This window comes from Lygodium microphyllum, chromosome 19 (genome assembly GCF_053477565.2).
Source record: "Lygodium microphyllum isolate KBCC chromosome 19, Lygodium_microphyllum_v1.1.10, whole genome shotgun sequence".
Taxonomy (NCBI): domain Eukaryota; kingdom Viridiplantae; phylum Streptophyta; class Polypodiopsida; order Schizaeales; family Lygodiaceae; genus Lygodium; species Lygodium microphyllum.
In genome coordinates, this window is record NC_141153.1 from 134,705,302 (window position 1) to 134,720,868 (window position 15,567).

Sequence of the window (15,567 nt, forward strand, 5' to 3'; positions counted from 1 at the left end):
CTTTTGTGTGTGTATGTGTGTGTGTGTGTGTGTGTGTGTGCGAGTGTGTGTGTGTGTTGCAGAAGCTAAAAATGAGCCTTCCACCCCACTTCCTTGGGTCTTAACCCTTTGTTCTAATGCCTGATCATTGCCCTGTTGCTCATGCCTTGCCAATGGATTTCAACCATGTTTTTGCCCTATTTTGGGCCTCTTTACAGCAATAACCCTAAAGCAATTCGATTCGATCTCTCGATTCTATCCTACTCTAAATGCAACAAAAATCACAATTTAAGTATTGAAATGATTTATCCTACTTGCCTAATCATTAAAACCCCAAAATACTTACTTGCATTGAAGATTAAACTCTGAAATCTCCTACCTAAATTAAGCATCAGTTCAAGGATGAAACCCTACTTCAACGCACGATTTGAAGTGCACAAGTGCTCAAGCTTGAATCTATGGTCTCGGCAATGGAACCAAAATGTAGTGGGAGCTCACGCTCAACCGCCCAGACCCTTGGATCAGTTATTGTTCAAGCATTTCAAGTGAGCTCTAATGGCTATCTCTCACTTAGCTGATGCGCCTCCGATCCCATGGGTGTAGTGAGCTTACCTTGATGCTCGAATGAGTGGCCTCCTCCTTAGAGCACTCCAGTAGCTCCATGATCCTAGTTGCAAGCTCAAGCAACCTCATGTCTCCTCCTTCGAGTTCCATCCTCCATAGCCAAGCACGGGTCAAGAGAAGAGAAGAGAAGAAGAGAGGAGAAGATGGAGAGCTTCTCCACCACACTCCCTCACCCTCACACACTCACCCCCTCGCACTCTCACACTCCCTCTCTCAAGCACAAGCACACACAAGCAAGAAGGGAAGAAGAAGAGAGGAAGAAGAAGCCAGTTTTGCCACACACCAAAGAATGAGCTTCTCATTCACTTTTTGAGTTTATATATAAGCCCTAAATCCCTTGGGCATCCACCCCCTTTTTTACATGACCAGGCATCTTGCCAATGTCATCTTCCCCTATTCCCTTCTAGTTGCGTTATCCCTTCACCTATGCCCATTTAGATTTTACAATTTGCACAAGAGGGAACTTGGAGCTCTTTTACAAAATTTTGGTGATGCCTTTGCATTTTAAAATGCACCTTCACCTTTGACTTGACCTTTTGCGCTTTTGGCCTTCTCTTATTCGTTCATCAAGCTGCCTTTTTCTGCATTATTCCTTATTTTGAATTTTCTTTTTCCATCTCGCATTGGGGTTAACACTAGGTGATTTGGTACGACACAACATTCAATGATAAGGACTCATCATAGTAAATATAATAGTGGCCATCAGAATGAACCATGGATGCCCAAGTAGTGGTGGATGATCAAGCCACCACCAAGGTGCCTCAAAGAGAACTTGTTGTCGATGTCAATGGATGTCAATCATACTAGCTCCTGAAAATAGAAAGGACTCATAGCAACTCTCTATGTCTATCAACAATGCATCTCTAATAGCATATGTGACCATCCTATCATAAGGCATCTGAGAAGTGTGACCACAGATTCCATACCTTTAGCCAAACTACCAAAAGGTCCCCTTATGTGAGCTTAGACTAGGAGCAAATCCCACTTTTTATTATAAAAAAACCCCATTATAAACCTAGATGTCAATCCTAGCTCCAAGATTTCAAAACTTGCCAAACTTTAGTTGGATATGCAGAAGAGAACCCCTCTTTGGGTCTTTTGCATGTGTTTGAATCTATAGTTGAGACTCAACTAATCCATGTTACCACCCTCTCACATTCCCTCTATCTCATTGGAGAGTCGTGAGGGATGACCATATCACCAACATTAGAAAGTAACAAATTGGGAAAAGATGAACCCTTCCATACCTCAATCTTCACCTTTGCTGGACGATCTAAATTGGAGTTGGAGGAGGATAAGGATGAAGATTTGTTAGAGGAGTCCATATCTAGCTTCTTCTTCTTCTTCTTCTTTTGTGATGCCACTAGCTCATTGCAACCCTTGCAAAGATGGGCCTTCTTACAATAGTGATAACATTGGGCCTTCATCCTCTTTGTCTTGTCACCCCCTCTCTAAAGCTATAAAAGCCTTTGTGTGGCCACCATAGTGAGGCAAAAGCCTCCCCTATAACGGCAAAGATGCGTCATGCTCGAGTAGCATGACTCCTCCAAAGTAACATAACAATTCAAAACATTCTTAACCTCTTCAATGGGGGATATTACAAGGTGGTGCCCAAGAATGTGCAAAAGTTAAAATAGTGTTTATGTTTTCTTTTTCTTTTTCCTTTTGGCCCACGAGTCGTAAACTCGGAGAAGTTGACATATCCATTTTCCAACCAAAAATACTACCTCGTGATGCATAAAAATATCAAAGTTTTGAACACAATATGGTAAGGGAACCAACAATACGAGATGCAAATATTTGTGGCTCAATATATACAAGAAGGGAGATTTGGAAGGACCTCACTTATCAATCTCGATGTGGAGGATGAAGTCAACAAAATAAAACAAAAAAAGTACACCAAAAGTTTTTTCGTGTTATGTCTTTGGTAATAAGAGACTGCTCAAACTGATGAATGGTGGAGATAGCTTGTCAATTTTTAATAAAAACACCAAGATAATCACAAGAATTAAACAACATTAGTGGGGATAAAAGTGCACTTGTGTATGGTTGTGTCGACACAAGAACTGATTATTATTACTTGTTGGTTCTTAATGGTGCGACTAAAATGTTTGAATGGAGTGTTTAAAAGACTATAATAATTACATTTTGAACCATTGTCATAGAAATATGTAGTTTTGAAAGCTTCATGGTATAGGGTAAGATACCAAAGTCAATCAGTAATCTATTAACACAAATAAAAAGTGTAAGAAACATTGAGCCATCAAATTTTGAAGTGAAACTTAACAACAAATTAATGAATCGATGTAAATCAAGTATCAATGATGGGTATGTGTGTCGATTAGTGCATTAGGGTGTCTTTTTTCTTTAGCATGTTTGGCAAGTTGATTAATATAAGGCAATGCAATTTTATTGCTAGGTTACCATTCTTGTTCTCCTATATATGTAAGAGAGTGGTAGGTGGGTTACTCTTTTTCATGTGAGATAGTGTTCTAGGGTTTCTAATGCACAAAGTTTATCAATAATTGTGGCAAATTATGTCAATATTTTACCTTTTTTCATTGACATAGTGGTCTATTTGAAATCATCAAAGTGACAAACTAATCGATGTGCATTGAGTCATGATACTAAATTTCTCCTTTTAAAGAAAGAGTTTTCTTGTTTCCTTTATTCAACTTTTCATATTTGATCTATTGAGAGACATTACACATCTGCTTTAAATTCGACAAATTGTGAATTTAAGAGCCTTATTGTAGTTGACATAAATAATTGACCATATCGTGTGATACACCTTAGCTAGGTTGTGGGATACCACAAAGAAATTAGTATACTCTAGCTTACATTTTAATGCAAAAACTTGTCACGTGATGATGATGTAGTAAATTTTTATAACCTCCTTGGCAAAAAAACATAAGAAGCACAATCAAAATAAACCCAAGACATGGAACACACAACCATTCTCATCATTCTAAAGGCTAGTCTATGTGAGAGTGAAGATCCATTGAGGTGTTTCATAACTATATATAACTCTTGTAGACACTCCTAACACATGTTGACAAGGACACCATTATCCAAACCTTTCATGTTATATAAGCTAGCTTACACTAATCAATAGATGAGAAATACATGATCCCAAAATAATTACTCTTAGAGGGCATATTGTCATCCAAATGGGTTACAAGTTATATCCCATTGGTGTCAAAGAGAGAGAAAAGATTTGGCTATATGTCATAATATTGCTTCCACCTTGCCTAATTGAATTTTGCCACTAACAATGACTTTCCACCTACCTTCATTCATGATACCAACATTTGTGTGGCTCTACCTTTTTTGTCTCCACAAATGTATGGTCCTATTTGTTTTGTTGGGCTTGCATAATAACAAAATATTCCACCATAGGCATGGCGTAAACATCTAAGAAATAAGAGCCCTTGGAAAGATAACAAAAACACGATAAATTAGCTTTATCAACTTACCAATTTCTTGCATATAGCTCTTAAACCAAATCCAAAGCCATGGTTACGAGATTTTGATGGCAATTATTAGGACATAGTTGTAATTTTTATTATGGTTGGGGGATAGCTTAGAGGCTATTTTAAAGTGCATTTAAATATTCACCTCAATTCTCTTCTATTTTAAAACCATTTAAAATGAGCATATAATGTTTAGGCTCTAGAGCTTTTAATTGACAACACACCCAAATCTAAATGGGAATATCTAATAGAAATGAACTTTTCATCATTGTAAAACTATAAAACCTCAAACTACACTTCTCAAGTTTAATTTACTAGCTTTGAACAAAATTGCATATTTTTGTTGCATGTGGATACGCACCAACTTTAGCCTTTTCAACCATGTTCATGTTTCTTCATAAAAGATATTGAAGATACAAAGTTGATAAGTTGGGGGTGCACATATAGTGGCCACAACAAACGAGAACTTGCATGTAAGTGTAGAGTAGATGATTGTAGCATTTAAACAACATAAAATCTACAACATGCAAAATGAAACGAATAGAGAAGATTATTATGATAGTCTTGGTTCATTACTATGGATGACACATATCTTTTACATGCACGACTCCTCAAATATTTATGGACAATGATAAGTTCTGAAGCATGCAAACTTACACATGATTGATTATGAGAGAAATTCATGAAAGCATAACTTGCTAGGAATATTAGTTCCAGTATAATGAGCTTGAGCCCATACTCAATGCCACTTTATTTAGCTTGAAACACTTTATTATGCATTATAAACATAGCTCTCACTCCATAAGGCCCTACTAGTGCCGTATGTATGTAATATTGATAAATGAGTGTAGTATGTGTGTAATATTGATGAGCCATTAGACCTCTTACCTTCACCTAGATTTTGATATTTGTGCACATGGAACAATTGTAAAGTAAAAGTAGGCAACGACAATAGAGTATTCTTTTGTCCTAGTTTGCTTGTTAAGGGCCTCATTCCCATGGGACTAGGAGGGTGACCAAATGATATTAGCTTTCCTTGTTAACACCACTTATCATAATACAAATAGGTAAGTGATCAATCACTTATAAAAACCATTGATGCCATCTATAGAAACTAGAACTTTGCCTATGATTGAGAGCCCCTTCACACATTGGGTTCGTCAAATCCAAGTGGAGACTTGGCATACTTGTGGTCCACACCCCAAAGCTTTTGTTTATGAGTAATAGCCCCTCCACAAACAAGCTGATGAGTTGGGTGGAGATTTGTTTTTTGACACGGCCATGGTTCATGTCCAAGCCATGGACCACATGAAGCCCACATATGAATGGCCAATGCCTACCCTTATGCTAGTTGTCCTCTCTCTTTCTCCTTCTCTCTCATTCTATATGGTTTATAATCATTGGGAGGTTTTTGCCCCATAATATTTTGCTAGTTATCTCTTTTTTTTCAAGGACCACCTTAGGGCCAATGCACACACAAGTGAGATTTACTCTAGCGTGTCATGGTGGTGCTGTTGATCAGCACAAGGATGACATCATGAACTTCAACTCCACTTTTCACGTACCCTCTACAAGTTGACAAAGTAGTTCATTCATTCAACGTAGTGTAATAGATGAGTAAAACTTCCATTGGATGAGCTTTTGTCTCTCTCATTGTTCGCTTCCATCCTCTCACAGTAGTGGGCTCCATAGGCAACTTTGACTTGTGTCCGATAGCTTCATCTGAAGTTCTTGTGATAGCTCGTCTTTAGAGCAACTCTTAATGACCTTTATAAGTTTTTCAATCTATGAAGTGCTCACTAATGGGTGCATTCTCATGTTGATTATGCCAATAAGATAGAGTCACGCTATTAGCTTGTGGTAACAGGTCAATAACTAGCAACTTGTTGACCTTTGCATGTGTGCCTTCATTTGCACAACGTGCCATTCCTATCAAAACTTATGTAGGTAAGCTGCATTAGCCTTCAAAAGCAACATGTGTACAACTAGTACTTTGGGCTTATGGTCTTCTAGAGGCGAATCTTGGTTTACTTGTTGAAGCTCAATCAACAGCAGGACATAGAGCTATTTGCACCTTTTTTAGAGATCCCACTATATTTTTGGGCCTTGATCCCTTCCCTCTCATTTTGTAGACCAAAGGCATCCAATGGGTCATGATCTTCTATTGTGTGGACACCATAGGCCAAATTGAAGAAAAGCCACAACTCCCTCTTATGTTGTGTAAATGAGCATAGAGGCATCGACCATAAAAGATTTGATAAGGTCAATTTGGTACATGGAAAACCATATTCAACACACATGTAACATGTGAACTAAAGAATTTCACTCTAAGAAAAGTGGAACCATCTCTTGTAGAGTGAACACCATGAAATGAAAAGTGGACATGTCATATGAAAGGAGTGGTGAACTATGATAATCAATATGATGAATCCCTAATCTATTGGGTTCACTCTAATTAACTAACATAATTTAGGTATATAAATTCTAGACACACAGGACAAACATCACCATAGTTGACCTTTTTGATTGAATGTGTGCATTGTATGTGCTAGGACATACTCCATGTAGGGTAAAGGGGCCGAGAGGGTAGCACCCCTAGGATGAATGATAGTCGCACCCTTATGAAGTAGCATTTTTTGCAAGAATCTTTGATGCACCCTTTATCCTCACTTCTACTAAATGGTTTAGATCTTTCAATATTCCTTTGCAAACTGTCTTTCTTTTGGTCCATCAATAGAACCCTTATTTTTTTCTTGAAGGAAGAGCATGTTTCCCTCCATATCCACATCCGAACTTTTTTCTTGCAGCTCCATTGTGATTGAGCAAGAGGCCCTTGGTTCCAAATCGAAATATCTGTAGCTTACCTGAGAAGCTTGAAGAGCCTTTGTATAGATAGCACTTTAGTGGGAGTGTGGCTCCTTTATCCTACATAAGAGGTGTAACAATCACCACTAAGGGCTACATAGTACACACCCATAGTCGCATGGACAACTTAGGCCAAAGAGAAGGCGATTCATGAGATCACCTATGTGGGCATGCACTCTGGTCACATGAGACTCGAGAGAGGTGAGTCAGTCACCACCAGGAGCCAAACTGACATTGCATTCATAGGAGGCCTGTAGGGCGAGGCAATCAATGAGCTTGGGAGACATGTGGAGTCTGGACAGTTGGGCGATGAGCGGCAGCCTGGCAGGATTCAGGAACTGGAATCTGGAGGCACCAACATCATGCGTTTGGGCTTTATTGGCTCTCCTCTGAGTAGCCCCCCCCCCCCCCCCCCCTCTCTCTCTCTCTCTCGTTCTTATGCGTCTTTTCTGCTTCTCGTTTTTTGCCTGTCTACCTCCCTGCATTTCTTTTCTCTTCTTTTCCTTTTCCTTCCTTTTCTCTTTTCTTTTTGTTGTTGCTCGGCTCCGCAAGCACCAAGAAGACCACGACGATGGCGATGACAACGTCTGCACAGTTACCCGGCCATCATCATCCCCAGCAGCAGCCGCGTTCTCATCTCTTCTCCTGCCTCCCTGGAAGCCACATTGCCGTCCCCGTCCCTCCGCAAATCCCCCTTCCTTCTTGCTCATCACTCGGGAAATCATGACCTTTGCTCCATCCGGCACATGAAATGTGCTTCCTGCGCATCACGCCTTTGCTGTCACAGGTTGGTGACTGTTCTCAGTTTTTCGCAGCCGTTCTTCTGCATTGCGTGCTCTTTTTCTTTCTCCGTGCCTGTGATCTAGTTTCTTTCCTCCTGCTGCCCTGTAGTCAAAGATGTTCCTTTTCTTTCACACAGGTGCCCGGATCTACACAGACTTCGCGGGCAAAACTGTGACGAAACAGGAGTTAAGTGAAAGCAATGTTGCGCTGTACCTTCAAGAACTGCTTTCTGTCGGGCAAAATCGTCATACTGCGGCTACAGTTTGCAAGAATTGAAGGGCCTGTAAGCTTGCCAACGCGGACTAGAAGGGAAACTGAGGAGGCCAATTGTTAGGGCTGGCAATTAGCTCCAGCAGGTGAAAGAATGCGATATTCTGTGAGACGGTTTTGGAATTTTGAATGCAGCAGGTCCGAGTTCAGTTTGAAGCTTCCGGAATTGGCAATCGAAAATATAATACCCCCAGCTCTGTCTGGAACCTTGTATTGTCTCTTGTACAATGGATATAAGTGTATGAAGACTTCCTGAAATTTTCTACGCATGAGCTAGGTTATCGCAAGTCACATTAAACAGCAGGCCAGGCTTGACTGGTGCATATGGATGAAGGGTAGCCTCTGTTTGAGGTAAATGAACGAATTGTCACAAAACAGCATCATGAAGTCAGATGCGATCTTGGATAAGGGAAGATGTAAATTTACATTGGCCAGAAGTGGAGGTGATGCTTTGAAGTTGGGGGATTCTTGGAGGCCACCTTTACAGGCTAGAGGAGTAAAACCGGGCTTTGATATAAAAAGGGCAAAGACTGATAAACATGGAGCTGGACAAACGGAATGGATTGATCAAATTGCATCATGTCCTGTATACTATCCAACAATGGAAGAATTTCGTGATCCACTACATTACATCCAGAGCGTAGCACCTGAGGCTTCTAAATACGGTCAGTTTTTGCCAAAGATATTTTTTGTCAGATGTACACAAGTTTGACAGCATTTGCTTCAGATGCCAGAAAGTTTTTTCACAGCAGCATGGATTTTGGTTTGTTTTCAGGCATGTGCAAGATTGTATCCCCTTTGGTTGTATCTGTATCTGCTGGGGTGGTCTTAACAAAGGAGCAAGCTGGCTTCAGATTCACCACCAGGATACAACCATTAAGGCTTGCTGATTGGGTTGAGGATGACAGGATTGCCTTCCCTATGAGCGGCCGGTGAGATCTGGTGGCTTTGATGTCCAACACTATCAGTCTATAGTTTGGCAAATCTAATTTGTTACATTTTCCATGCAGCCATTATTCCCTGACTTTGTTTGAGAAGATGGCAAACCGAGCATTTGCTCGCAGATTCTCGACTGCTGCAAGTCTTCCTGCTAGATTTGTCGAGGAAGAGTTTTGGAAGGAGCTGGTTGCTGGAAAGACTCGAACTGTTGAATATGCTTGTGATGTTGAAGGCAGTGCATTTTCTGTGTCCCCGAAAGATCCTTTAGCACAAAGCAAGTGGAACCTTAAGGTCCAAGTTTGTTTGTGAGTTGCACTTATTTTTGATCTGACTTCATCTGATCTAACTAGAATAGTAAACCTCCATGCCAACATGTCAAGCTGGCAATGTATGCATTTCGTTGCATGAATTTCCTTTTTGATCTCATTCGGACGCTGTTTTCAAACCTCCCATCTCCTAAACACAGGGTTTTTCTCGACTTTCAAAGTCCACCCTGCGCCTTTTAGAGAGTGCTATTCCGGTATGTCTTTATAACCTGTCTTTTGTTTTGCTATCTGCAACCAGTGATAGGGGCTGACAAATAAAATACCATTGACTGAAATATAGGGTGTGACTGAACCAATGCTCTACGTAGGAATGCTGTTCAGCATGTTTGCATGGCATGTGGAAGATCATTATTTGTACAGGTACTCTTTTCTGAATGGGTTTAGAAGATTGTTAGTTTCTTTGTTTCCAATTCTGCTTTAGGGTTTGCAACCTTTCAGTGTGATAATTTAATCAGAAACTGTACTATTTTGTTTGTTAAGAATGAATGCATTTGACATATGTAATGACTGGGAAGCTTTGCAAGTACATTCCACTTTTTTTCTCATGACATCGGATAAATTTGTAGTTTATCCATTGGGCTACTTCTGATTGCTCCTTTGGAAAGCAAAGCAAGGTCTGAACAACAGATGTAGTTGTAAAGGAGGGAGTACTAACCCAGTCTATGAAGCAAGGTAACTTTAGATATTTAATAGTGGCCCTTGACTATGACTGAGGTGGTACTATGGCAAGACTCAGACCATTACTACTCAGAGCAATAGGAGTTGGACACCGTGGCACCCGGACGAGCCTTGCATCTTACTCTCTATGTTGCAGCGTTGGACGAGGGATATTATAGGATAAATCCATCTGATACCACAGTAGCATTCCCCTCGTCGATTTACCACTGAATAGTAGTTGGTCTTGACTTTCATTTTGGAGTTTTTCACTTGTATCACATGATGAGGAGAACCTTCATAGACATGATTTACATTGTTTTGGATCCTACAGGTCGTTTTGGTCTTTTGAAGGTGTTCATACACCCCTCTTTTCTCTCTTTGTGTGGTTGCCTGGGGGGGACAAAATTATAGTTCTACTGTAAGATCACCGACTTGTGTGTTAAGCTAGTTGAGATAATGGGGATGTGGCTCTCCGCTTGCCTCGAGTTCTACTAGGTGCTTGTGTCCATTCTTGGTCACTCCCTAGTAAGATTGGAGTCTCTTCTCTCTCTCTCTCTCTCTTTCCTTCTGTCTTCCAGTTGGGTTCAATGTTTATGATTCTTGTTTGTCAGTTCTGTTTATCATCATCTCTGTGACATGCACTGGTTTTAAAAGGGAAGTATATGAGATAATTCCAACTCTAAGATGGATCTCCAGCACTACTTATCATCATTGTGGTCTGGCTTCTGTTCTGCAGTATCAACTATCATCATTGTGGTGCTGCCAAGACTTGGTATGGTGTTCCTGGAGATGCAGCATCAGCCTTTGAGAAGGTTGTGCGAGAGCATGTTTACAATCTGGGAAACATTGAAGATGCAGAAAATGATGAAACAGTTGATCTCCTTCTGGGAAAAACAACCATGTTTGCTCCAAAACTTCTTTCTGAGCATGGTGTGCCTGTTTTTAGAACTGTACAAAATCCAGGGGAGTTTGTAATCACTTTTCCTCGGGCGTATCACTCAGGTTTCAGTCATGGTGAGTAACTTATTTCCATCCAATTCTAGTGCTTGTCAAACAACTTTGTTGCCACTTTCTTGTGTCAAGGGGCTTGGGTAAACACTTATGATTAATCCCGTATGAGTTCTTCTGTAAAATGAAGTTTCTGCTCTAAGGTTCTGGTTTGCACTTACAGGTTTCAATTGCGGAGAGGCTGTGAACTTTGCAATGGCAGACTGGTTCCCTTTTGGTTCTGCAGCTTGCCAGCTGTATGAGTGCCTTAATCGCATCCCTCTACTTCCGCATGAAGAGTTGCTTTGCAAGGAAGCAGTTGCACTTTGGTCAAGCTGTAGTGACGATGCAGAACCTATTAATGGCGGCAATGATTGTCTGAAAGCATCTTTTTTGAATCTAATATGCTCCCAACGGCAAATGCAAACCTTTATGATTGAACAAGGGGCACAAATAATCCAGTCAAATGTTACCAATGTGCTTTGTGGCATTTGTAAACATACCTGTTATGTTGCTTACATCAGTTGCAAGTGTCATTTCGAGCCAATTTGTTTCAATCACGGTAAACTGCAAATCTATACATAAGACACGATTTGAATGTGGGGGTCTTGAATGACAGGATTTGTGTTTTTGCAGGAAAGCAAATATACGAATGTCGCTGTGGTAGTGACCGGTCTGTGTTTATAAGAGAGAACCATGCAGAGCTGGAAGCAACTGCTAAGAAATTTGAATGTGAGAATAGAATCACAACTGCATCAGGGGAGGAAGATTTGTTCATAGATTCTTCTACTGTAAATGCTTGGCAAGTGGAAGAACAGAAAGGCTCTCGGAATGCTAATGAGTTGTGCCGGCAACATCTGCGTCTGCTTTCAGATGTTCATGATCTCAAAATGAGTGGGGGAGTGTCAACACCAAGCCTATCTTCACATACTTCCCAAAATGTATCAGAAAAACGGGAATCACGCTTCGTTTTTTCTGTTTGTAAACAAGAACAGGAAGAGGAGGAATTTGACACAGAGGCTTTCAGAGTTAAGCGAAGAAGGGTTTCGTCTGCAAGAAGTAATTCTATCTATGCTGATGAGCACAATGGCTTAATGCTGGGACAGTTAGAGGTATATCTGTTATGAAGTATCCTGATTGCTCAAGTTCAATTTTTGACTAAAACACTGAACATGATGTATCCGTGGTTGAAATTAACAGGAGGGAACACCAGATGGTGATAAAGAGCCTCCTTCTAATAGTCAGACTGAAAGCAAAGGTGGTAGACTGAGATGGCTGCTTTCAAAAAGTGAGCGGTATCAAGTGCTCATTGATGACATAATTAACGAGCTAGATATAGAAGGACCTACTCCAATGGTATGGTGTTTGTCATTGCGAATGTGTTTTGTGTGTCTCCCCTCATAGTGCTCTAATTTTTCTCCGAGCATAGATTCAAAGCTCATTCCTAGACTCTGGAATGTTGTAGGTGATTCAGCAATGGCAAGCTGATGCTTTGAATCAGGGCATGAGCCTGAAAGTTAAAAAAGTTTGCCTGGATGGCAAAGTTTTCGAGGCATTGTCACTGAAGGCAAGCATCTTTGTGCAGCAGCTTCTTCTTTAGTGCCTTGTGTGGTTTGTAGTGCTCACTTCATATTTCCTTGCAGGGTTGTGAGCGATTGAAAAAGATTTTATCAGGTGAAACTGCTGCGAAACTTAGCAGATTGGTGCGAAACTTGCCTGGAAAGAGTAAATGTAGCAAGGTAATTCTTTTTGTCATCGGTGCATTACAAAGGGGCTTTTGGCAATGCGGTAATATTGATGCGTCTTACAGGTGGCTTCTGGTGGAGATACTTCATGCAATGATTTTGGCATGGTCAAGGAGATATCAAATTTAGAACATTCAGACAACACACAGATGCAGATGCAACGATTTTCAGAACAGAATGAGACAGACTTTGAGGGTGCGTTAAAGCTGAGTGCAGCTTCTATGGAAGAAGAAACTCCAACTCCCTCAAACACACAGCGAATTATGGTACAAAAGTCACTGTCAACTGAAACTACTCTCCTTGGAGGTGATGCAAAAAAAGATCACAAGGTCAGCCGCTTGATAGTTAGAGGGCCAGCACCCCCTGCTGGCATAGACATTGGAAGGAAGAGAACAAGGCCCTTTGTAGATGATGGAAACGCTAATGTGATCAGAGGCCAGGGACTCAAAAAAGTAGCTCAAGTTTCAGAACCCAAGAGTGGTCTCTCTGAGACTAGTGAAGATGATTGCATGATTAAGGTTTGTGATGAATCTAACAAGGAAGAAAGGGAAGTTGTCTCTGATGTCATTGCACCCTCAGGTAAACAGAAAAAAGAAAATATCTCAGAATGTGGATCAAAAAGAGGACTTATTGTTCATCTTAAGGTAGATAAAGTAAGAGTTCTTCTGGCTGCACCTTCTGTGGGCACTTCACAGGAAAAAGAGGGAATAAGTAAATGCCTCGAGATGTCTCCTGAGCAAGTAGAGAACTCTGAGGCAAGTGGAAGGATTCCTGCTGTCTGGCCTGAACAAGAGGCTGTGAATCCCTTATCAGGTCCTGAAGTAGAGCGGCACACTGAGCAACCTACACAGCAGCCTTCACTCACAACGTCCTGCTTTGATCAAGAGCTGGCACAGGACGATTGTAAGGATCAGGTTAGTGGTCCTAGTGCTCTAAAATGCTGGAACCAATCAGACATGTTAGCTGATGATTCTCTAGAAGAGGGAGAGCTGAAGGAAACGAGAGATCTGGTTGGTAGTGAGACCAGCAATTTACTGCTGAGTGATAAAAAATTTGACAACTATTCCCAATCACCATACTCAGGTTTGGCTACTACTGGCCATAGTCACTCTGCTGCTTTAGGCAGTGAGGAGCAGAAACTATGGCAGGCTGAAGACCTGGAGGTGAGAACAAACGGTTTTGATGAACATGAGGTGCAGTCTTCACAGGTCATCAACTTCAACCATCAAGAGTGGCGCTATCTGCAAAAACAAGGGCTTTCAGAGAAATCCAGTGGTGAGCTTTTAACCAGGTTGTATTCAGGTGTGGTTCAGTGTAGAGAGCAATGCACCCTTGGCTTCGCCCAACGAGGTTCGGACTCTAAGCGCATGCAGAGAGATGAATGTCGATTTCACAAGAAGTTGCCATTCTCCAATGGTGCAGATTACCGATTGTCTGACGCACGGGATCAAAGAGGTTGGCACAGAGCAAGGAAGACCAGCTGTGGGATTACTAAGACTGGAGGGTGGACTGCACCTGGGCAGGGATGCCCTGGCTTTGCTTCTCTACCCTCTACTGTAACAGGGGAAAAGGATATAAACTTCAAATGTGATAGGAGAAGATCAGGACCTGCAAGAGCAGACAAAGTAGCATCCTTGCAAAAATATGCCTCCAGGCCAAACTCGTTCCATAGTCATTATCACCATCCTCATCCTCGATCCCATCTCCGTACGGTGAACTTCAGGCCACATCCCTATCCTCGGGGAATGCTTCATTTAAAGGAACAAAAGCCAGGTAATCCCTCTTCAATGAGGCTCCAAACAGCTGATTGCTGGGCGTATGCCAGTGGAGAAGGCTTTCCAGTCAGCAACAAAATCAGAATCAAAGGGGTCTTTAACAGATCGACTGTTGGGTCCGTATCTAATACAAGAGAATCACACAGCGTTAGCAGTAACAGGACATACTCTGTGAAGGAGTTATGATGTAGCCGAGTGCCAGCAGGCCCAGCACTTGGGTAAGACATACAAAGCCTGACTCTGGTAGCTGCATGGTCATGTGGCCAATCGTCAGGCAGACAGTTTGATTAGGAGGACGAGAAACTTGATACTTCATGGCAGGGTCTGTGTGGCTAATGATTGACAGACACTAACTAAACAACCAATAGAGCAAGGCCAATTGATAATTTGTTTGGCAGTAGCATGGGATAACCAGATGACACGTTTGAAACCAATGCGACAGGACAGAGGAAGCCAGCAAAAAGATCCCTAACATTCAAATTCAACAGATTGGAGTCGCATGCACTAACCTCATTTTTTTTTTTCCTCAATCCAAGTCAAGCGAGGAATTTTTAATTGATAACTCTTTCCGAGGCAATTCCGGAAGAGATTGTTTTGTGCTGAAGCACTCGTTAATAAGGAAATATCAGATTCACGCCCATGCCTGATAATGCGATTGTGGTGTACTAGTTCCGAGGGTCCGAAACAAGCGGTGCCTTGTGAATTCTTTGCGCTTGCATTAAGAAGAAACAGCATATGTGTATGATGGGTTGGATGGCATCACGAAAAGGGGATGGTGTGTTTTGATAGCACACCCACCTCAATTTAGTGTGATAATTCCCCAAAATAATGGGTCATTAACGTAACTCCCTTTTTAAAGCAATCACACCCACCACCTCAATCTAGTGATAATTCTGCACAAAATATGCATCACTTTTTGCTGCTCGAAGCTATGGTGGCACAGGTTTTTATGTGTTGAATGTATGTGCAATGTGACTCAAAACAATCGAGAATTGAAAGCCTTTTTATATTTTTGGTTTTGAGAAACCTCGAAACAATGAAACCATGAGTGCCACTCTCTTGTAAACCCTTCATTTATATTTGGGTCTTATTGATTAAAATGCCAAAATGCACATTTTCTCTTGTGGTGTAATATGATGGATGC

The 15,567-nt window shown here is 41.2% G+C and overlaps 1 protein-coding gene across 2 annotated transcripts; it reads left to right on the forward strand.

The window, feature by feature from the left end:
- The first annotated feature begins 7,363 nt into the window (after nt 1-7,363).
- LOC148020408 (uncharacterized) lies at nt 7,364-15,509 on the forward strand. Of its 2 annotated transcripts, XM_087700707.1 has the most exons (13): nt 7,364-7,728; nt 7,861-8,659; nt 8,770-8,926; nt 9,005-9,224; nt 9,400-9,453; nt 9,540-9,619; nt 10,653-10,930; nt 11,088-11,465; nt 11,540-12,015; nt 12,104-12,259; nt 12,369-12,470; nt 12,547-12,642; nt 12,714-15,509. In XM_087700707.1, the coding sequence occupies exons 2-13, from the start codon at nt 8,350-8,352 to the stop codon at nt 14,607-14,609; spliced, it is 4,203 nt and encodes a 1,400-aa protein (XP_087556833.1). In that variant the 5' UTR covers nt 7,364-7,728; nt 7,861-8,349; the 3' UTR covers nt 14,610-15,509. The 2 variants fall into 2 exon arrangements, with proteins under 2 accessions (XP_087556833.1, XP_087556834.1); XM_087700708.1 differs by lacking the exons at nt 9,400-9,453; nt 9,540-9,619 and having other exon boundaries at nt 7,365-7,728; nt 9,005-9,238.
- Nucleotides 15,510-15,567: the final 58 nt, after the last annotated feature.

Coding starts and splice junctions, on each gene's coding strand:
- LOC148020408 (XM_087700707.1), top strand. CDS start 8,350: ATGAACGAATTGTCACAAAACAGCATCATGAAGTCAGATGCGATCTTG. Junction 8,660..8,769: donor ACCTGAGGCTTCTAAATACG/GTCAGTTTTTGC, acceptor GTTTGTTTTCAG/GCATGTGCAAGATTGTATCC. Junction 9,454..9,539: donor TTTTAGAGAGTGCTATTCCG/GTATGTCTTTAT, acceptor ACTGAAATATAG/GGTGTGACTGAACCAATGCT.